This window comes from Papio anubis, chromosome 7, assembly GCF_008728515.1.
Source record: "Papio anubis isolate 15944 chromosome 7, Panubis1.0, whole genome shotgun sequence".
NCBI classification, from domain to species: Eukaryota; Metazoa; Chordata; class Mammalia; order Primates; family Cercopithecidae; genus Papio; species Papio anubis.
Window position 1 is genome coordinate 14,910,262 of NC_044982.1, and position 24,298 is coordinate 14,934,559.

Here is a 24,298-nt window from a genome sequence, read left to right on the forward strand (position 1 = left end):
AGCAAAAGGGGTCCGATGGTACTCACCACTTGGTGATTGTCCCTTTGTGGTCACCAAAATGTGTCCAGAATTGGTTCCTTCTTGTGGGTTCTTGGTCTCGCTGACTTCAAGAATGAAGCCACGGACACTTGCGGTGAGTGTTACAGCTCTTAAAGATGGTGTGTCCAGAGTATGTCCCTTCAGATGTTCAGATGTGTCCAGAGTTTCTTCCTTCCGGTGGGTACATGGTCTCGCTGACTTCAAGAGTGAAGCCACAGACCTTCACAGTGAGTGTTACAGCTCTTAAAGGGGGTGTGTCCAGAGTTGTTTGTTCCTCCTGGTGGGTTCATGGTCTCGCTGACTTCAGGAATGAAGCTGCAGACCCTCGCGGTGAGTGTTACAGCTCATAAAGGTAGTGGGACCCAAAGAGTGAGCAGCAGCAAGATTTATTGTGAAGAGCGAAAGAGCAAAACTTCCACAGCGTGGGAGGGGACCCAAGTGGGTTGCCACTGCTGGCTTGGGTGACCAGCTTTTATTCCCTTTAGTCCTGCCCACGTCCTGCTGATTGGTCCATTTTATAGAGCACTGATTGGTCCATTTTACAGAGTGCTGATTGGTGCATTTACAATCCTTTAGCTAGACACAGAGTGCTGATTGGTGCGTTTACAAACCTTTAGCTAGACACAGAGTGCTGATTGGTGCATTTTTACAGAGTGCTGATTGGTGCATTTACAAACCTTTTGCTAGAAACAGAGTACTGATTGGTGTGTTTACAATCCTCTAGCTAGACAGAAAAGTTCTCCAAGTCCCCACTCGACCCAGGAAGTCCAAGGCTTCACCTCTCATGACAGAAGGCACATCTTCACATGGCAACAGGAGAGAGAAGAGTGGCAGAGTGAAGGGGCAACAGCCTCTTATAAAACCATTAGATCTCATCAGAACTCACTTACTATCATGAGAACAGCATGGGGGAACTGCCCTCATGATCCAATCACCTCCACCTGGTTCCTTCCTCAACACCTGGGGATCATGGGGATTATAATTCAAGATGAGATCTGGGTAGGGACACAAAGCCTAACCACATCAGTTTTGGTTTTTTTGTTTGTTTTTTTGTTTGTTTGTTTTTGAGACGGAGACTCGTTCTGTCACCCAGGCTGGAGTGCAGTGGCACCATTTCGGCTCACTGTGACCACCACCTCCTGGGTTCAAGTGATTCTCCTGCCTCAGCCTCCCAAGTGGCTGGGATTACAGGCACCTGCCACCACACCTAGCTAATTTTTGTATTTTTAGTAAAGAGGGGGTTCCATGACCATGTTAGCCAGGCTGGTCTCGATCTCCTAACCTCAAGTTATCTGCCCACTTTGGCCTCCCAAAGTGCTGGGATTACAGGCATGAGCCTCTGCACCCAGCCAATATCAGTTTAAAACCCCTAATTTCTTCTTTGACCCTTGAACGTTTGTTCCCCTTGTAAGAGGAACACAATTTGCATTCGGTCGTGTTCAGGTTTCTCCACATATATAACAGGTGATCATCTAAATAGACTTCTTGGGCATGAAGTTCTTCCAGTATCCATCTTGTGGGGTTTTTTTTCTGTGTATTTCTCCAACTGTGTAGAATCCTATGACTTTATTTACTCATTTTCTGTCATTTTTTGAAAAAGTGGTTGCTTCATTGTCTTTTGTTCTAGAATTCCTAGGGCCCATGGATTGGAAACTAACAGTGATGTAAGAAGTTGTCATACTTGAACTTAATGGTTTAAAAGCATGTAGATCAAATTTTTTGCCAGTATGTTATACATCTCAAAAATTCAGGCTGAGTGCAGTGGCTACACCTGTAATCCCAGCACTTTGGGATGCCGAGGTGGATGCATCACCTGAGCTCAGGAGTTCGAGACCAGCCTGGGCAACATGGCAAAACCCTGTCTCCACCAAAAAATACAAAAAAAAATTATCCAGCTGTGGTGGTATGTGCCTGTGGTCCCAGCTACTCAGGAGGCTGAAGTGGGAGGATTCCTTGAACCTGGGAGGTAGAGGTTGCAGTTAGCCAAGACTGTGCCATTGCACTCCAACCTGGGTGACAGAGTGAGACCTGATCTCACACACACACAAAATCCATTTATGTGTGTTTTGATTGTGGACAATAAATAGTCAGAATTAAAGATAAAGCGTTTATATGGTGTCCACTGAAATGGAGCTAAGAAACAGAACTAACAGTTGAACAAAAATTTAGAAAGGCCAAGGAATTGGAACAATTCTTGTGGAAACAGAAGAACAATAGCTAAAACTGATGTAAATCTAATAGAGCTTGCAAAACGGTCCAGTTGGATGTGAGGGTTGTACTGCAATCAAGATGTCCTTCACTAGGAGAATGGACAAATATACTTGGTATATCCAGATAATGGATTATTATTCAGTGCTAAGCAGAAATGAGATATCAAGCCATGTAAAAGACGTGGAAGACTGTAATCCCAGCACTTTGGGAGGCCGAGGTGGGAGGATCACCTGAGGTCAGGAATTTGAGACCAGCCTGGCTAACATGGTGAAACCCTGTCTCTACAAAAAATACAAAAATTAGCTGGGTGTGGTGGTGGGCACCTATAATCCCAGCTACTCAGGAGACTGAGACAGGAGAATCGCTTGAACTGGGGAGGCAGAGGTTGCAGTGAGCCGAGATTGCACCACTGCACTCCAGCCTGGGTGATAGAGTGAGACTCTGTCTCAAAAAAAAAAAAAAAAAAAAAAAAAAAGGAAGAAACTTAAATGCATATTACTAAGGGATAGAAACTAATCTGAAAATGCTACAAACTTTATGATTGCAATATATAACATTCTGGAAAAGGCAAAACTATGGAGAGAGCAAAAAGATCCGTGGCTGCCAGGGATTAGAGGGCAGAGAGGCTGGATAGGCCGAGAACAGAGGACTTTTAGGGCAGTGAAACTCTTCTGTCTCATACTATAATGGTGGATACATGCCATTATACATTTGTGTAAGTCTATAGGATGTACAAGACTAAGAAAGGTCCCTAATGTAAACTATGGACTCTGCGTGGTAATGATGTATCAATGTAGGTTCATCAGTTGTTGGGGAATGCTAGTAATGGGGAAGACTATGCATGTCTAGGGGAACTCTTCCACTACAATGTAAATATATGTAACACTACTGAACTGTATGCTTAATAATGGATAACATGATAAAGTTTATGATATGTGTTTTTTACCTCAATAAAAAAGAAAAAATTATAAGATAACCAATAGTTAGATCACAAATCACTTTTGTATTTTGACCTAGAAAATACCTGCCATCTCTTCACAAAATTGAAAACATCTGAATTAATTTTTAATAATTTTGAGCACCATCCATATGCAGTAACATAATCAAGACAAAGGATATTTCCAAAGTAATTTGGCAATGACTTATAATTTGGATCCAGTTAAACATTCAAAATGAAAAATAATAAAGGAAATGAAGACTGATCCTAAGTTACACTGGTGATACGGCCAAAAGCTCACTTGTAAGTCAGCCATTTAGCGGTCAGTTTTCTCATTTTGTTAGGCCCCCAAATCAGATCATAGAGTCTCTTAACTTCACTTTTTATCCAATGAAAGTTCTCTGCATCCTCTTTTTAAAAAAAGGAGGAGGGGGAAGCAGAAGAGGAGAAGGAGGTGGAGGAGGGAGGAGGAAGGAGAAAGGAAGAAGAAGGAGAGAAAAACGAAGAGACTTTTTCATGAAGGATATCCTAAGAAGTGAAAAACAACAATCTGCAAACTGGGAGATGATATTTGCACCACATTTAACTAAGAAAGAATTATAGAAGTAAGAATATAGAAAGAATTTCTGCAAAGCAATATGAAAAAGACAACCTAATAACACAAAGGAAAAAACACACACATGAGCATATCACAGAAAAGGAAACAAGTGGAACGAATATGTGAAGAGATGATGGAGTTTACAAGCAATCAGGGAAATACAAATCAGGAATGAACAATGATATCATTTCCAGATACTTAATTGGCAAAATTAATTCTGATGATACAAAATGTTGAAGAAAGTGTAGATCAACAAGATTTCTTATATATGGCTGCTGGGAGAGTAAATTATTACAACTATTCTGGAAAGCAATTTGCCATTATTATTATTATCTTGTGAATGTGAATATTTGCATATCCTGTGTCCCACCAATTTCACTTTTCAGCAAGGGAAATACATATATCCAGAGACATTTTAAAATGTTTGTCATGAGTACTGCTAGTAATAAGATCAAATTACTAAAAGTAATCCAGATGTCTGTGAATAGGAAAATGAATAAGTAAATTACATCTTATTCACCTAATGAACTTTTATATGGAAATGAAAAAGCAAATGAACTGAGCTGTATGCAACATGTATGAATTTAAGCACATAATGTTGAGGAGAAGTAAGTTATAGAAGACAATATATGGTATGGATAGCCCTTTTTACAAAGAGCAAAAATAAGTAAAATTAAGCAATATGTTATTTGAACATATGCGCTAAAAATAATTCAAATACCAAGGGAATGAGAAAACACAAAATTCAAGATATTGGATATGTAACAGGAAAGGTAGAGGGATAGGAATGGGGAGAAACAGGAAGATGTAAATTACTAGCAATATGCTGATTCATAGGTTTTCAGTTCACACAGTTCATTATATTATTAAATAATATAAGGAAAAATATAAATAAGCCATGTATAGACAAATAATTTAAAATATTTAGGGAAAAAATGCAATGAGATGTCATTTTTCATTCAGATCATAAGTAAAAATTAAAAATAAATTTTTGGTCATATCAAGTATTGGTGAGGTTTGGAAAAACAGATACTCTCATACACTACTGGTGGGACTATAATCTGGTTCAGCAAAACTGAAGAGCACTTGGGTAGTCTCTATTAAAATTGTAGAAATGTGGCTAGATGCAGTGGCTCATGCCTGTGATACCAGCACTTCGGGAGGCCAAGCCCGGGAGCTTGAGACCAGCCTGGGCAACATGGCAAAAACCCATCTCTACCAAAAAGTACAAAAATTAGCCAGGCATGGTGGCATACACCGGTAGTCCCAGCTACTTGGGAGGCGGAGGTGAAAAGATCACTTGAGCTGGGAAGGTAGAGGTGGCAGTGAGCCAAGATCATGCCACTGCACTGCAGCCTGGGTGACAGAGACCCTGTCTTATATGTATGCATAGCATCTGACTCAGCAACTCAATTTTTCAGTATTTCCTTTAAAGATAACACTGTGACATTAGTACAGATAGGCAGATAAATGAATGTTCACTGCAGTACTATTCACAACACTGAAAATTTGGGTACAACTTTTAAATGTTCATTAGTGGAAAAGTAGACTATCTCAAGTATGATATATCCATAAGTTGGAGATTATGGGACAGTGTAGAATAATGTGCTGATCCACATGAGCTAACATAAAAAGACCCGAGACATAGGGTTGCGTGACAAATGTAACTTATAGAACAACAGGTACAGTATGATACAAGTTCGAACCTACTGTTCAAAGTGCCCTTCCTTAGACACCCTAACTACCTCCCTGCTCACCAGTAATGTTTGCAGGGCCCAAAGCAAGAGTGAAAATTGAGGTCCACATACCATATGTTTCGGCTCATAGATTGTATTATGCCAGCAATGAGTGCTGCATCCTGAGTAACAGAAGCACCTATGTGTATTCAGTACGTTTCCTGTGTGTGTTTGTAATATTCAGGCCCAGTAAGCAAGCAGTCCAGGTCAAAGGTACTTCCTGTCCAAGTCTAAAAGCCTTTCTCTCCTCCCCACCATAAAAATGAAATCAGTACTGTACATATTTTATTGGTATCTGCATACATATGAATGTAAATGCTTAGAATTTGCAAACTGAATAACTGGTTACCTCTGGGAAGAGATAGAGGAGACTAGGATTGATTATATCAGATGAGGTATAAAAGAAGAATTATTTGGATGGTGGTCTCAGACTCTTCAGCCATATTTATAAAGTTGGAAATGCAAGAAAAGCCTATTTTCTTGTATAACTTGTTATTAAAATTAATTTTTAAAAATCCAAACAACAGAAATCTTCATGTGAATGAGTCTCAGGCTATTAAAAGAGGTAGCAAGTAGGAATCATTAATACATAATCGATCTGTTTTATCCTCAAACAACTCTTACCTAAAGATGAGGAAATACAGAAACTAAGATGCTATAGTAATAAACTAATATAACTGTACAGTGAGATAAGTGATTTGAGGATCTACGAAGGTACCAGGACACATCCCTTGCAAATGACAAGGGCTTTTCCATGCAAACTATGTCTGCATATATATTTGCCAGACACCTAGAACATGAAGTATTATGTCAATATGGCGTAAACCCCTCCCCAGATCCAAATGCACCCAGCACTCCATTCTTTTATGAACACAGAATTATTTGGGAGATCATAGGAATAACTTTGTTGTTTTATACAATCACTATGCATATTGTGTAGACCTGCTACTCTGCCACAGACACCTTCATACACACTCTAGGATGGAAATAGAAGGTAGACAAAGTAGATAAGGAGTCTGCATACGAGTGTGTGTGTGTGTGTGTGTGTGTGTGTGTGTGTCTGTGTGATGAATGTAGGCATATGAAAAAGATCATGCCACATGGCTATTCTCATGTAGGCTGATAGGTAATTGCCAACTGTTGCATGGCAGCTATTTAGTGAGATATTATCTCTTTATTCCTTTAGATATGGCTTTCAGTCGATGGCGGCAGCACCTTTCAATTAGTAGCTGACTTTCATAATGATATCATAAAGAAGACTTTTCATAGTTTTTATACATCAGCTATTACTTTTGTTTCTCAACGTGGAAAGGTTTACTTGACAAAGGCAGGTAAGAAATTTGCTTTCACTGGTGTAAGCATTACATGTGGCCCAGGATTAGAAGATATATGAAAAATCTGCCGTATTAATTAACTAATCCTAAGATCTCAAAACTATTAGGGGTGATGGATTTGTAGGATCTATAGAAGTAGTATCCTATGGATAGCCCTAAAGAAAGGCAACACTAGGTCACCATGCTATGTTCTCATTTACCATTTCAGAAACATTTTACTGTCCCAAAAGCCAAATAATAACAGTTGCCACTTGTCAAGCTACAATTGTGCTCAACATGTTACAAATATCGTCTCATTTGATATTCACAACAACCTTGCTGAAGTAGGTAATGTTAGCTTACTTTTGCTGATTACACTGATACAACTGACACACAACTAGTAATGGTGAAGTTGTGTGAATGATACACTGCTCTCATCGCTTTCATTTGGTAATCTTGTGCTTTCATTGATCAACTCTATATAGTTCCTATCAGTGTTTGCATAGCAAAAGAAGTAGCTAATTTTTAAGTATAATTGTACTTCTTAACTAACAAATACTGATTTTACATATTCATGGGGTACAAAGCACTATTTTGATACATATAATGTAGAGTGATCAGATCAGGGTAATTAGCATTTCTGTCATCTCAAATATTTATCATTTCTTTGTATTGGGAATGTTCAATATCCTCTTCCTAGCTATTTGAAACTATATAATATATTAGTGTTAACTATGCCATCCTCCAGTGGTATAGAACACTAAAATTTATTCTTCCTATCTGGCTGTAATTCTGAACACTTTAGCAAATCTCAAAACAGTTAATATTGATTGACCTTAATGACAGTTGCCCACTCCTTTCCAACTCAGTTGAATTTTGCTAACCAGCCTAGGACCCTAGAGTGATAAAGGGACATGATTCTCAATTTATTTCTATATGTTCGTGACCTGCATTTTCATTTTATTTTGTCATTCTATTATTGAGTCTTTGAGATCTTGTTTTGTTGAATTTAGTTTATTAATATTTTTTGAGCAGAATACGGAAGTAAATTTACCTCTTCTCTTGGGATATGCTTTGTCTCAACTTGATTCTTTTTATCTTTTACATGCTGTTAGTTTCTTCCTTCTCTTCCCTTCCTTTTTTAAAAAAATTTTATTCTTAATTTTTGTGGGTACATAGTAGGTGTATAAATTTATGGGATACATTAGATATTTTGATACAGGCATACACTGTGCAATAATCATATCAGGGTAAATGGGGTATCCATCACATTAAGAATTTATGCTTTCTTTGTGTTACAAACATTCAAATTATATTCTTCCAGTTATTTTAAAATGTACAATAAATTATTATTGACTGTAGTCACTCTGTTGTGCTGTCAAATACTAGATCTTATTTGTTCTATGTGATGATATTTTTGTACCCATTAACCATCGCCATTCTCCCCCTACATAATGCCCCACTACCCTTCCCAGCCTCTGGTAACCATTATTCTACTCTCTATGTCTGTGAGTTCAATTTTTAAAATATTTAGTTCCCTCAAATAAGTGAGAACATACAAACTCTGTCTTTCTGTCCCTGGCATATTTTACTTAACATAATGTCCTCCAGTTCCAATCATGTTGTTGCAAATGACAGGATCTCATTCTTTTTTATGGCTGAATAGTAGTACTCCATTGTGTATATGTACCATATTTTCTTTATTCATTGATCTGTTGATGGACACTTAGGCTGCTTCCAAAGCTTCACTATTGTGAATAGTGCTACAATAAACATGGGAGTGTAGCTATCTCTTCAATATACTGATCTCTTTTTGGGGGGTATATCCTAGCAATGGGGTTGCTGGATCATATGGTAGCTCTATTTTTAGTTTTCTGAGGAACCTCCAAATTTTTCTTCATAGTACTAATGTACTCTCTATTGTACTAATTTATACTCCCACCAACAGTGTACAATCTCCATATCCTCACTAGCATTCATTATTGCCTGTCTTTTCGATAAGAGCTCTTTTAACTGGGATGAGATGATAATCTCATTGTAGTTTTGATTTGTATTTCTCTGATGGTCAGTGATATTGAGCACCTTTTCATACGCCTGTTTGCCATTTGTATGTCATCTTTTGAGAAATGTCTATTCAGATTTTTTGTCCATTTTAAAATCAGATTGTTAGTTTTTTCCTATTGAGTTGTTTGAGCTTTTTATATATTCTAGTTACTAATTCCTTGTCAGATGAGTAGTTTGCATATATTTTCTCCTGTTCTGTGGACTGTCTCTTCACTTTGTTGATTGTTTCTTTTGCTGTGCAGAAGCTCTTTAACTTGATGTGATTCCATTTGTCCGTTTTTGCTTTGGTTGCCTGTGTTTGTGGAATATTACTCAAGAAATCTTTGCCTAGATTAATGTCCTGGATAGTTTCCTCAAAGTTTTCTTTTAGTTATTTTATGGTTTTTAGATTTAAGCCTTTAATCCATTTTGATTTGATTTTTGTGTGTGGAGAAAGAGGTCTAGTTTCATTCTTCTGCACATGGATATCTTCTGCATATGGATATGGATGGCCTAACATATATTCTATTTATTTCAGAATGATCTATGTGCTGAGGAGAAGAGCATGCATTCTGCAGCCATTGGTTGAAATGTTCTGTAAATATCTATTAGGTCCATAGAGTCTACAGTGCAGATTAAGTCCAATGTTTCTTATTTGATTTTCTGTCTGGATGACCTGTCCAGAGAGAAAATCACGTCCAAAGGTGAACATGGGTTGTTGAAATCTCCAACAGTTATTGTATTGGGATCTGTTTCTCTCCTTAGCTCTAATAATATTTACTTTCTGTATCTGAGTGCTCCAGCATTGGGTGTATATGTATTTATAATTTTTATTTCCTCTTGCTGAATTGACCCCTTTATCATTATGTAATGACCTTCTTTGTCTCTTTCTATAGTTTTTGTCTTGAAATCTATTTTGTCTGATATAAGTATAGCGACTTCTGCTCTTTTTTGGTTTCCACTTGCATGGAATATATTTTTCCATCTCTTTATTTTCAGTCTATGTGTGTCTTTATAGGTGAAGTGTGTTTCTTGTAGGCAACAGATCACTGGGACTTTTAAAAAAAAAATCCATTCAGGCACTCTACGTCTTTTGATTGGAGAGTTTAGTCCATTTACATTAAATGTTGTTATTGATAAGTAAGAACTTACTCCTGACATTTAGTTAATTTTTTTCTGGTTGTTTTGTGGTCTTCCCTTCCTTCTCTCTTTCCTTCCTATCTTCCTTTTAGTGAAGACAATTTTCTCTGGTAGCATGTTTTAATTTCTGTCTTCAAGCTCACTGATTTTTTATTCCACTTGATCAATTCTTCTATTAATTTCTTGCTTTTATTTTTTGTATAACTGTTGTATGTTTTTAAATTCTAGGTTACCGTAATATCTTATAACCCATTATTTTAAACTGACATATCTTGAAAAGTTGTTGTAGTTATTATATTTGATCAGTGTGTCTTTTAGTTTTTCTACTCAAGATATGAGTTTACACACCATAATTAACATGTTACGATATTCTGTATGTTTCTGTGTACTTACTATGACCAGTGAGTTTTGTGCCTTCAGATGATTTCTTATTGCTCATTAATATCTTTCTATTTATGCTTGAAGTATTCCCTTTAGCATTTCTCATATGGCAGGTCTGGTGTTGATGAAATACCTCAGGTTTCTTTTTTTATCTGGGAAAGTGTTTCTTTTTCATGTCTGAAGGATATTTTTGCCAGATATACCATTCTAGGATAAAATGTCATGCCACTCTCTCCTGACCTGTAAGGTTTCCACTGAAAAGTCTGCTGCCAGATGTGTTGGGGCTCCTTTGTATGTTATTGTTTCTTTTCTCTTGCTGCTTTCAGGATCCTTTTTTTATCCTTGACCTTTGGGAGTTTCATTATTAAATGCCTTGAGGTAATCTTCTTTGGCTTAAATCTGTTTGGTGTTCTGTTACCTTCTTGTACTTGAATATTGATATCTTTCTCTAGGTTTGGGAAGTTCTCTGTTATTACTCCTTTGAATAAATGTTCAATCCCTATCTCTTTCTCCTCTTTGGGGCCAATAACTCTTAGATTTGCCCTTTTGAGGCTATTTTCTAGATTTTACAAGCATGCTTCATTCCTTTTTATTCTTTTTTCTTTCATCTCCTCTAATTGTGCATTTTTAACTGGGCTGTCTTCAAGCTCATTAATTCTTTATTCCGCTTTATCAATTCTGCTGTTAAGAGACTCTGATAATTCTTCAGTATGTCAATTACATTTTTCAGCTCCAGAATTCTGCTTGATTCTTTTTAATTGTTTCAATCTCTTTGTTATATTTATCTGATAGGCTGGACTCCTTCTCTGTATTATCTTGAATTTCCTTGAGTTTTCTCAAAACAGCTATTTTGAATTCTCTGTCTGAAAGGTCACATATCTCTGTCTCTCCAAGATTGGTCTCTGGTGCCTTATTTTGTTCTTTTGGTGAGGTCATGTTCTCCTGGATGATCTTGATGCTTCTGGACATTGATTGGTGTCTGGGGATTAAAGAGTTTGGTATTTATTGTAATCTTCACAGTCTGGGCTTGTTCATACCTATCCTTCTTGGGAAAGCTTTCCAAGTATTCAAAGGGACTTGAGTGTTGTGATCTAAGTCTTTGCTCACTGTAGCTGAATCTGCATTAGGAGGTACCTCAAGCCCAGTAATGCTTTGGCTATTGCCAACTTGTAGAAGTACTGCCTTGGTGGTCTTGTGTAAGATCCAGGAGAACTCCCTGTATTACCAAGAAGAGACTTTTGTTATCTTACCTTACTTTCCACCAAACAAATAGTGTCTCTTTCTCTGTGCTAAGCTGCCTGGAGCTAGGGCAGGGGTGATGCAGGCACCCCTGTAGCCACCACCACTAGGACTGCACTGGGTCAAACCCAAAGCCAGCACAGCACTGGGTCTTGCCCAAGGCCCACAGTGCCCACTGCCTGGCTACTACCTATGTTTACTCTAGGCCCAAGAGCTCTATAGTCATCAGGTGATGAGTCCAGCCAGGGTTATGATCTTCGCTTTAGGGCAGTGAGTTGCCCCCAGCCCCAGCTAGGTCCAGAGACGCCATCTGGGAGCCAAGGAAGTTGAGACCCTTAGAGTCTATGTGGTATTCTATTCTACTGTGGCTAAGCTGGCATCCAAGCTGCAAGACAAAGTCTTTCCCATTCTTCCCTCCTTTATCCTGGAGCAGAGCAGTCTCTCTTCATGGCCACCACCACCCCAAGCCCATGGCAATTACCTCCCGGCTACCACTGCTATTCACTCAAGGTCCAAGGGACTCTTCAGTCAGCTTCTGGTGAATGCTGCCAGTCCTGGGTTTCTCCTTTCAGGGCAGTGGCCACACTCTGGCCCAGGGCAGATTTAGAAATGTCACCCAAGAGCCAAGTACTGGAATCAGAGACCCCAGGAGCCCACTTCATGCATTGTCCACTGTGGCCAAGCTGGTACCCAAGCTGATTTCTGGTTCTTATAAAGGTGCTTTCTTATGTTCATCATTGTTCAATTTGATGTTCTGCAGGGATGGATAATCATTGGAGGCTCTATTCAGCCATCTTGCTCTGCCTCCTTTCTATAATCCCTCCCTTTCTAATCTTCCCTACTCCCCTCCTCTACTCACCCACCTCCTTCTTTATCCCTTTTCCTTCCTTCTTCTATTCCTCCCACTCTTCCTGTTTCCATCAAGTTCATCATTAAAGATGCAGCACTGGTCAGATCTTCTATTTGCTCTAACATAGTATAAGTGAATTATTCTTGAGACCCATCTGCTTCACCTCATTTAGATAGGACTTGGACCCATTTTCTCAACTCAGTGAAGTGCCTTGGAAAGTGGTAAACCTGGTTTCACTCATGAGGGTTTGATTTTTCCCTTTACTTTTCCTTTTGATATCTTCTCATCCACTATCACCTTCTTATATGGTTTGGCTGTGTCCTCACCCAAATCTCAACTTGAATTGTATCTCCCAGAATTCCCACATGTTGTGGGAGGGACCCAGGGGGAGGTAATCAAATCGTGGGGGCTGGTTTTTCCTGCACTATTCTCATGATAGTGAATAAGTCTCACGAAATCTGATGGGTTTATAAGGGGTTTCCGCTTTTGCTTCTTCCTCATTTCTCTCTTGCTGCAACCATGTAAGAAGTGCCTTTCACCGTCTGTCATGATTGTGAGACCTTCCCCAGCCATGCGGAATTGTAAGTCTAATTAAATGTCTTTCTTTTGTAAATTGCCCAGTCTCAGGCATGTCTTTATCAGCAGCATGAAAAGGGACCAATGTGCCTTCTTACTTGTTAGGAGGGCATTACCGAGAGTCTTCAGGATTTTGTTGATTCCCCTTCCTTCTCTCAATGTTGCCTCAACAACGAACTGTTATAGATTATTGGGTAAGTTTTGAGATTGAGGTAGACTTGGAAATATCTTATTAGGTCTAACAGGAATTAGAAAAACACTGTCACCAAGACAAGACAGAGGCTGTGTTTGTTTGTTTTTAACACACAGCATTTTTTATTGTACAGTTTAAAACCAGTTTCTTCTGATCTTCAGTCTCTGATATGATTTTAAATGACAAATTTCTGAAGATTTCTGACATAACTTCAAAAAGCATGGTTTTGTAGGCCTCAATATTTTGTCCTTGATGTTCACCAGCAAAAGCAGTTTTACAGTTATAGAATCTCCTCTATTGGTCCTTCCTTGTTTGAGGATAAAGAGAGACCACAAAATCCTGATTCTATTTCTCCAGATCTTCACCACTCAGTTTATTTATTCTCCACTCAGTTTATTTATTCTCTATTCTGTCAATAAAGCTTTTGTTTAACTTATGTTAGTATCAGGATTAATCCTTGTGGTCTATATGTCTGAATCGTGTGTTGAGACAGCAGCTGTGTCAACCTAAGATTCTGGTGATCACGCATCATATGATTGTGAAATAAATGAAAGTAATCGTGAATATTGTTAGGAGCACAATGTGGAACATTTCCAGTATTCCAAAAAGCTCCCTCTTGCCTCTTGCCATATTTTTTTTTTTTTTTTTTTTTTTGAGACAGAGTCTCGCTCTGTCGCCCAGGCTGGAGTGCAGTGGCCAGATCTCAGCTCACTGCATCCTCCGCCTCCCGAGTTCAAGTGATTCTCCTGCCTCAGCCTCCCAAGTAGCTGGGATTACAGGTACCCAGGCTGGTCTCAAACTCCTGACCTCAAGTGGTCTGCCCATGTAGGCCTCCCAAACTGTTGGGATTACAGGCATGAGCCACTGCACCCAGCCTAATGGTATTTCACTGAAGATTTAGTTTGCATGAGTAATAATGTTAAGCACATTTTCATGTGTTCATTTTTATATCCTTTTTGCAAATTCTTTTCAAGTCTTTTTTGAATGAAGTTTTGATTTGAGTTACTTTTCTTGCTGCTTCTATGAGATTTTAATGTATTATGGGTATGATTTTTTGTTAGAAATGTGACTTGGAAATATCTTCTTGTAATTAGTGGCTTGTCTTGTTTACCTTCTTCATGGTATCTTTTGAACAAAAATTATTAATTTTTGAAAGCTCAATTGATCAATCTTTCCTTTTATGGTTAGCACTTTTTACTTCTTGTATTCTATTTAAGAATTCTTTGCCTATCACAAAGCTATGAAGATATTCTCCTGTTTTCATCTGGAAATTGATTGTTTTAGATTTCATATATAGATCAAATGTAAAATCTCTAATTTTGTATATGTTATGAAGTGAAGTTCATTTTTTTCCCGTATGACTACCAGAGCCTCTACTCCGGCCTTGAATTGAATATTCATCTTAAGCTTTTCTTTTTGCTTTTGTAAGCCCTCCAATATATCCATGAAAGTCATGCTACCCCACAATCTTTGTAAAAACCATGGTTGTCATTGTAATCAACTGTAGCTACTCCACTGGACCACTTCAAGTCTTGCCCTCCACAGACACTGCATCCCACACTCGCCACAGAGATAATTTGAGTAATTGTGAAGCCCTTGCTTGCTATGGTTTGCCAGGCATAAGTGGTCATCTGTTCACTCATTAAGTATGTAAGCAGCTCAGTCCCAGAATTCCACCTCTATATTCTATGCCCTAGGGACATTGTAAGTAAAAACACCTTATCAGTTTTGGACTATGCAGGAAACATAATTCCACTCAGGTGTTTTACCTGAAGAAGCTTTATAAGGAGACTATTTGCAGAGGGCAGACATGGTTAAAGGGAGCAACAGTGATATTAAAATATCTAGAGACTAGCAATGGAAGAAAGATGTTACAGTCTCTTTGCTTAGAGGGATAAGATAGATAGATGGCATTACTAAAGCCCAGTCAAAGCTGGAATGGAGTAGGGACCACCCTTTAAGAGGTATAGTCTAGGAAGCTCACAGCCACCACAGAACCACACCACCAAAGCAAGAAGAAAGAGGGTGAAAACTACCTTAACTTCTGTTTCCTTCCCCTTTCTTAACTCCTGCTGCTGCATTTCATTTGCCAAGCCCAATCAGGAGTCAACTGGAAACAACACAAAGATTGCAATTCATAGAAATCAGTCTTCCATTGCACCAAACAGGAAGGAGAAAGTCTGAGAGTGGATCTGGAGGAATGGCCAAATAGAGAATAAAAAGTGCATTTTGTGAAATAAAAACCAAAATAGACCTAGGAAGATAATGTTGGAAACAGTAAAAATAACACCTAAGAAAACTAAATTGTCAATAAAAATTATAAAATATTTAAAATTGTAAATATAAACTATAGAAACATACCCAGATGTAAAATGAACAAATAAGTGGAGAAAATCTAAAATAATAAATATAGATGCTAAGGATTCAGAAACTGCAAAATTGTAGGAATTTCTAGTGATGAACAAAAACTGGGGCTGTATGTTTCTCTCTTTTATCTACAGTTCCTGGCATAGTATAGCCCTCTGATAGAAATGGGTGGGTGGATGGATGGATGGATGGATAAATACAAAAAATAGAAAGAACAAAGGAAACCAAAATCAATAATGACATTAATTTTTTGAACTAAAAGCAAAACAAACCAATACTAAAAGCAGAAACACTCTTCTGAATTATTTGAAATGGAAAATGTAAATCAATTTTAAAGAAACAAAAATCAAGCCAGCCTTGGATTCTTCTGCTGCAACCGTTTGCATATTCTAATATAGAACCTCCAAAAAAATTAGTTTCACGTAAGAATTTGGAACCAACTTAACTCATTATTCATATTCATATTCATTTTCTAAAAGAGAATGTAAAATTCTTCTACAACAAATTATGGTGATTCCTTCCGTGACACTGGCTTTACTGATAAATATAGGTCCTATTGCTTTGTTTTATTCTCTGCACCCACAGTAACTTTGTTTGAAAGCATTTTAAGCAGCAATAAAACTCAACATGTATTGCACCAATGATCTAGGAAGCTCAATTAAAGTGATGACAGTATAAATAACTGAGACAAAGTAGGCAATTGACCACTATGATTTGAGTGCCCTCTGGCTGACAATGATTGTAAGACACATCAATTATAAGACGTGTCTCAATTCCCAAGCTGTTAACATGTGAAACAAGCATTTCTTGCCATATTTATCCACAAAATATGGCATACTGAACCTTAGCAATTACATCAGCAAAGTTTTGCTACTGAAAAGCTCACGGGAGCATAAGAAAAAACCTGACTACATGTGATTCAGAGGAAATAATTATGATTATTATTGACACAAAAAATAAAAACACAGTTGGAGACTTTCAGAACTGCATGATAAAATAATCAAGAATTTAAAAGACAAGAGGAATAACAAAAAGTTAAAACCAAAAAGCCAAAGTTTTGCCATCCCTAAAAGGCAATCCAAAATCCTATCTGTTTATCTGAGTATAACTTTACATGGAGTTAGGAATATTTTTGGAATCCTTTATTGTGATCATTCATAGAATTTTTAAAAATGTGCATGCTGGCTGGTGTCTGTAATCCCAGCTACTTGGGAGGCTGAAGCAGGAGAACCACTTGAACCCGGGAGGCGGAGGTTATAGTGAGCCAAGTTTGTGCCACTGCACTCCAGCCTGGGTGACGAGCAAGACTCTGTCTCAAAAAAAAAAAAAAAAAAGAAGTGTGTACAATACAAGTCTTAAAAAACAAAAGAAGACTAGATGTGTGACTCATACTTGTAATTCCAGAACTTTGGGAGGCCAAGGCAGGAGCATCGCTTGAGCGGAGGAGGTCAAGAGCAGCTGGGGCAACAATGTCTACACACACACACACACACACACACACACATATATATACATTTAAGTTTGTGTATATGTATTAAAGCAAGGGAGACAGAATAACCCATAAAAATAGACATGAAAAAGAGAAAAGAAGACATACCGGAAAATGTACAAAGTATAAAATAGAATAACCAAAAGTGGAGCTGGTCTGCAGTTATCACCATAAATGTTACAGATTCATTTACTCAACAGCATTGATTGAGTACCTCGTATATGCCAGGTATTGTTCCAATCACTAAGGGTACAGCAGTCTCTTTTCCTGTGGAACTTACACACTTGTCAGAAAAGACTGATAATTAACAAATAAACCAAAATAGGCTGTATGTAAGATAAATGCTACACAGGAAAAAAAAAAAAAGGCGAGATAGGTGAATAGGAAGTGCCAGGTGAAGCATTTGTTGTGTTGTGTGGTGTAGCATGTATTGTAGTCTTGGTGAGCAGCCCTGAAGCAGATGAGGGAATGAGCAGATATCGGAGGTAATCTACATTTCTCAATTAAAGACAGAGTCTTATTTTGGATTTTAAAATCTTAAAATATATTACCAGGAGTGAAAAACTTAAAGCTAAAGTGGAGAGAAAAAAATATGAATAAAGATTTGAACAACTGTGCCAAACACACTGGGAGAGAACGCAGAGGCAGTAATGTTCATATTCACACACAGAGCAAGAGTTTTAGGCTGAAAGTATTCAATAAACAAAGTTCTTTCTGTGATAAAATATAAATAGTAAAATTATATCATATTGAATCAATGCTCTAAAATAATACAAGATATGTAAATATACAAAAATGAACTATAAGGAACATAAGAAGAAATCAACTGCAGTGCCAAAGTAGAATACATTTGAAATTGACAGTGTTAAATCTTTAATATATGAAGATCAAGATAAGACTATAAGGGAACATTCCATGTAGAGGAATTAAGTGTTGAAATATAGGGCACATGTAGTATACTACAGCTAAATTTCCTAGGGATGACTCATTGATGATGAGAGCAGGGAGGTAAATGAACCCAGTTTTCCATTTGAGTCAAGCTAAAGAATTTCATCATGCCATTAAAAGATTATTAATATAATCATAGTTGTATTTTAGAAAGATCATATAGGGGGATATACTGGAAAATGTAAGATTTTGTTAAATCCAAGGGAAGTCGTTTCCAGACTCTGTGTCACTACAGAATCTATTCACTGAAGTAGGGGAAGAAACAAACAGAGGGGATGTTTAATTAAGAGATCTAGAGGAAAATAAGTTAGGTTTCTCTAGTAGTGGTTTCTCTTCCTATTACCAGCAAATCAGATTCCTGAAGAGGTAAGATTTTAGGCCAAGTGATATGTTGATAAGAGGCTATTTTAAAAGTTTCAGTGTGATGATGAGGGTCTGGATTAGAAAAGTGGCCACAAGTATGAAGAAAACAATGGCAAATTATGAATGAAACCAGTGGGAGTTTGTGAAGGATTGGCTGTGAAATAGGAGGAAGTGGGTATAGTCAAGAGTTACACATAGGGCAGCTGGATAAGTAATGATACAATGAACATCATCCACAGAACACAGTATCTATTTCCAGTTGTGGCATCACTTTGCTGCTGAGAATAATTTAACAAAATACTTAGAAAAATTATTTTCTAAATTGATAACCTGAAAAGCTAATAGAAACAACCAGGCCAAACTCTAAGGGAAAACAAAACCTTGGTGATATGGTTTGGCTGTGTCCCCAACCAAAGCTCACCTTGAACTGTAGCTCCCATAATCCCCACATGTTGTGGGAGGGACCAGGTGGGAGGTAATTTAATCATGGGGGCAGGCCTTTCCCGTGCTGTTCTGGTGACAGTGAATAAGTCTCACAAGATCTAATGGTTTTATAAAGCTTATCCCCTGCATAAGCTCTCTTGCCTGCCACCATGTAAGATGTGACTTTGCTCCTCATTTGCCTTCAGCCATGATTGTGAGGCCTCCCCAACCCATGTGAAACTGTGAGTCAATTAAATCTCTTTCTTTTATAAATTACCCAGTCTCAGGTATGTCTTTATTAGCAGCATGAAAACAGGCTAATACACTTGGAGAGGTAAACAGGGCACACAGTACCAAAGTCCTTTTGACCTGAAGAGATTTACAAATTCCTGCAAACTTAGACTTTGAATTTGGCGGACTAATGAAGAGTTATGGCCCTGAGTCTACCCAGGTAGTGAGAATAATAGATGGTGTGCCCCACCATACACCAGAACCCCTAAGGGCTCTACCCTTAGGACAAAGATGAATCAGAGGTAAATCCATACACACTCACACATATCCCCAAGGAATACAACAAAGTCATCTTGTTAAGTGGGTAGGAAAAGAACAAGAGAGAAAACTCCGTCTGAGAGGTTATGGCCATTGGAAGGCCTCTGTAAGATTTGCAGCCCTGATTTGCATTGTCTGGGATTACAGGTGCCCACCACCACACCCAGCTAATTTTTGTATTTTTAGTAGAGACGAGGTTTCACCGTGTTGGCCGGGCTGGTGTTGACCTCCTGACCTTAGGTGATCTGCCCACCTCCGCCTCCCAAAGTATTGGGATTGCAGGCGTGAGCCACTGCTCCCAGCCATTCATGATTTTTTAAACAAACACTTATCAAAGCAAGAATAGAATGTAACTTCTTGATTAAGAGTATCTAGGGGGGAAAGAAGCTATAGCAAATATCCAATCAGATTTTCTAGTAACACACCAAAAGCTTTTGCTATGTCATCTACCACTACCTCTATTCATCATTGTATTGGAGGGCTGAATTAGTCTAGACAAGCAAGAACAATATATTAAAAGTGTAAGGTTGGAGAGTAAGGAGCCCAGCTATTCCTGTAACAGATTATCTAATTGTGGAGATAGACAACCTCAGGCTCGTGTAGCTGGAGCAGAGTAAGCATTGCAGAAAGTCATAGAAGATAAGGTCAGAGAGGTACTGGAATTCAGACCACGGTGGCCCTTGGAGGGCATTGCAAGGACTTTGACTCTTACTGAGAAAGAGGTTGAAGCCATGGAGAGTTTTGATAAGGGGAGTGGATGAAGTGACTTAACATTTTGAAAGTGTTACTTTGGATGCTTTTTTGAGAATAGACTGAAGGGAGCTATGGGCAGAATCACGGAGACCAATTAGGAGGCACAAGAGAGATGACAGTGGCTTGTACAGGGTGATAGTGGTGACAGAGGTGAGAAGTGGCTAGAGTCTATATATATTATGAGGCTTGAGTAAATAGGATTTCTGATGGATTCGATACAGGGTATGAGAGACAGAGGAATTAAGAATGACACTGAGGTTTTTGGGCTGAGCAGCAGCAATAATGTAGCTGCCATTAATGAAGGTGAGGAAGGCTGGGGCTGGAGGAGGTTTGCGTGAGGATCAGGAGCTCAGTCTGGAATGAGTTCACTTTGAGAGGCCCAACCAACATCGAACGAAGCTGTTGGAAGGCAGTTAGCTACATAAGCCTAGACTTCAGGGAAGAGCACTAGATAGTAGACTTAAATTTGGGAATTATCCATCTAAAGATGGATTTAAAATCCTGAAACTGTATGAGATCTCCAAAGATAGTGAGAGAAGAAATCTAAAAACTGAGTCCTGGACACTCCAATGTGTAGAATGAACTAGGAGAGCCTGAGCTAACTGGGTGGGTTTGCGTGAGACGCAGTGTGCAGAAATTAGCCTTTTTCATCCTGAGCTATGATCTTTCACTCTAGCTCCTTCCAAGGGAGGGGACCCTGTCCCAGGACCAGTGTCTGCTTGGCTAAGTGAATGCTGCGGCATCATCTGATTACTGACAGTGCCTCTCAATGTGGCGCCCTAAGGATGAGAGAACCACAGCATGCCCAGTTTGGTTCAACATATTAATCCCAGTATAACTTAACGACCAGTGTCTACTGACGATTCCCCTTGCCTTCCTAAGGCATTTTCTCACTGCCTTTTACCTCTTCAGGAATCTGATTTGCTGGTAATAGGAAGAGAAACCACTGCTAGAGAGACCTAACTTCTTTTCCTCTAGATCTCTTAATTAAACATCCCCTCTGTTTGTTTCTTCCCCTACTTCAATGAACAGATTCTGTAGTGACACGGAGTCTGGAAACGACTTCCCAGGGACTTAACAAAAACTAACATGCATTTTCCTAATTCAGGAGTCTCAGGGCCCTACTTCCACCTCTTAGTTTAAATGAAGGTGTCTTTACAAGACACTTAGTTTAAATGAAGGTGTCTTTAATGTTTTTCGACTTCTATTGTATCAGTAGCAAGACACTTCTCTTTATTTCCTAATAGGAATGGGAAGACACGGTGCAGTTGGAAATGTTACTGAGAGAATTTTCACATTATTCTATGATCACTTGGGATTCCTACATAAGCTGACTCCGGGTCACTTTGAAGCTAGTGGACCACCCACAGCCTTTGGAAATTCTAGAAATCTTTTTGGACAGGTCAGTATATAATGCATTGAAACAGTTTGCCTTATTTTAAGAATAGATGCCACATTCGATACACAGAATAATGGGAAAATGGGAAAATATTTTCCTTGGGACAAACTCATTAACGCAGTTTGCTCTATTTAACTAAAAGAAGAACCTCCATGTGCCACAAACATCTCCAAATCTTCTTCCAAGTCCCATATGGGGTTATATAGCTTCAATTCCACCTCAAATATCTTCATGCAAATACCTTCACAACAGAATACCACTAGACATTCTAAGCTAGAACCGTTACTCCCAACCTAGGCCAAGGTAGGGATGATTCTCTACCTCCTAAGGTTGGCCCTGGAAAATCATGGGTTGTGAGGCCAGGCACCAGGGCTCATGCCTGTAATCCTAGCATTGTGGGAGGCTGAGGTGGATAGATTGCTTCAGCCCAGGAGTTGGAGACTAGCCTGGGCAACAAGGTGAAACCCCAGCTCTACAAAAGAATTCAAAAATTAGCCTGGCGTGGTGGCATTCTTCTGTAGTTCCAGCTTCTTCGGAGGCTGAGGCGGGAGGATCACTTGAACCTGGGAAGTGGAGGCTGAAGTGAACTGCGATCATGCCACTGAAGTGAGCTGTGATCGTGCCACTGAACTCCAGCCTGGGCAAAAGGGCAAGACCCTGCCTCAAAAAAAAGAAGAGAACATGAGCTGTGGTCTACTTTTCTTCTTTCCTATTAACCCTGCCCTCTGGTTTCTTTTTCTAGTGACAACATTAAAAGGAGTTATCTTCTTTACAGATGACACTTGATGCAGGTTTTTCTAATAGTTTAATGTGTAATATGCTACTTGTGAAGGTAGCTCATCCTTGGGCACCAGTTACAAAACTGGACACTCTCAAACCATCAGCAAATTATCAAATATTTTTGACTGGGGTTAGTAAAACCTGCCCTTTGACTTCACGGAAATGGAACAAAAGATGAATCTGGTTTTAACAGATCATTGCAATTGCCAGGCCACAGCCGCAGTTGAGAGGATGGTGTTTAGCTTCCCCTCTCCCTGCGCTGCATAGAGAAAGAGGGCGGGAACTTCCATGGGAGAGTGAAGATGCCACGTGTGACGCCCTGTGTCTTTGCCCACGTCTGGGGCGTGGATTCCGCATTTATACAAAGCAAATGATGTGGACAGGAGCGTAGAACTAACCCAAAAACAGCATTTACCTCCATTTTTCACCAACTTCACAATTTGTAGAAAGTGTCTTAGTTCCCTTATGTGAAAGTTTAAATTATTAAAAGAAAAAGAAAAAAAAAACCTACAGGTATTTGTATACTTAGGACAAGTTTGATGAAGCCATACTCAACAATATCACTTCCCTCTCCACAAACTATGCATGCATTCTCTCTGCATAAAAATAATCATTGCCTCTTATTACAGTGTTGGAGCTCTTAATCTTTATAACAACTATTTATTTGTATTTCACTTATGAAGAAAGTGAGGGACAGACAGGCTGGTTAGTTACTGGGATTAGACATCTATCCTAGGCAATTGGCTCCGGGGTCTGTGCTCTTAGCCACCCTGCTGCCTTTCATTGGATTTACATACACTTTCCCTAGGATACACTTGCCACTCCCAGGCTACAGTGTCATACAGAATTCTAAAGATGTTTAGCCATTTCAGTGATTTTCAAGAGTCCTCAAGCCATTTGGCTCAGTCCCACATTTATTTTCCTGGCATCTATTTCCCCTTTCTCCTCAGTGCATTCCCAAAATTCAGTAACTAGGGAAAAAGGCATGACAGAAGATGAGTCTTGGAGGCACTATGGGACGGATGCGTCCCCAACCAGTCTGCATAATCTACCACCCACACCTTGTCTCATAGCAACAAAGTCAACCCCAACAGCCCCTTTGGGGATGGTCCTTACCTCTCTTCTCTCCCCTAAAAGTTCTCCAAGCAGGACAGGGTCAGGATTAGAGAAAGGTGTGTTGAAAAGAAAGACCTATAGATCAGAAATCTAGGCCAGAAGTGCCTGAGTAGACTGCAAGGGGAGATCTGTGAGTCAAGAAAGGAGAACGGCTTATGCTGCCAGTTGGGAGACTCAGACAGCAGCTGTCCAGAGTCTCTAGCATGAGATCAGGAGCAGCAAGTGAGGACAGGGATTTCACGGGCCCTTTCCTAAATAAAACTTCAAATAAGAACCCAGTTCTAAAATCTGCATCCCCGGGCTCCTCACACACCTGCAATGTAAGTCAAGTTTCCATGTACCCTTTTACTCCAACCATCCACGAAGGGCATAGGAATCTTACACCAAATCTTAGTCATCAGAACTTCCATTCCTCCTTAACAGGAAAATACATCTTCCCTTGCACACACGTAGATGTTCCAACAAAACATGTTAACATATTTCTCCAATTGATAAGTATACCAGTATTGTTTTAATGTGAACTGGAAATAAATCTGTGACTTGAATTTTTTCATAATTGAAGTATAAAGTAGTTTAAATATAATATTTTCTTTTCTCTGTTTCCAGCCTCCAGATATGGGCTTTGAGACTGCGCTTGCCCCACAGCACACCTCTTTAGATGAAATTATCTTTTTTGCATACGTACCTGAGAACGAACCACAGGAAACGATCTACAGCAAGAAGTTCAACAATATACACTACGGAAAAGTGATACACTCTGGGTAGTGATTTGCATTTATTTAGATGGCATATTGGTTTCTAGAATCTACTTTTTAAATTTTTTGAAATAGGGTCTTGCTCTGTCATCCAGGCTGG

The 24,298-nt window shown here is 38.9% G+C and overlaps 1 protein-coding gene across 9 annotated transcripts in view; it reads left to right on the top strand.

Moving 5' to 3' along the window:
* Window positions 1–24,298, top strand: part of CATSPERB (cation channel sperm associated auxiliary subunit beta) — a 191,740-nt gene that overhangs the window by 108,682 nt on the left and 58,760 nt on the right. For all 9 annotated transcript variants that reach the window (XR_001905019.3, XM_017961478.3, XM_017961480.3 and 6 more), the window contains 3 exons: window positions 6,708–6,852; window positions 21,396–21,550; window positions 24,050–24,204. Coding sequence is in view for 8 of the 9 variants with exons in the window: in XM_017961478.3 (XP_017816967.1) it covers window positions 6,708–6,852; window positions 21,396–21,550; window positions 24,050–24,204 (455 nt within the window). In the remaining variant the exon portion in view is untranslated. The remainder of the gene's footprint in view (window positions 1–6,707; window positions 6,853–21,395; window positions 21,551–24,049; window positions 24,205–24,298) is intronic.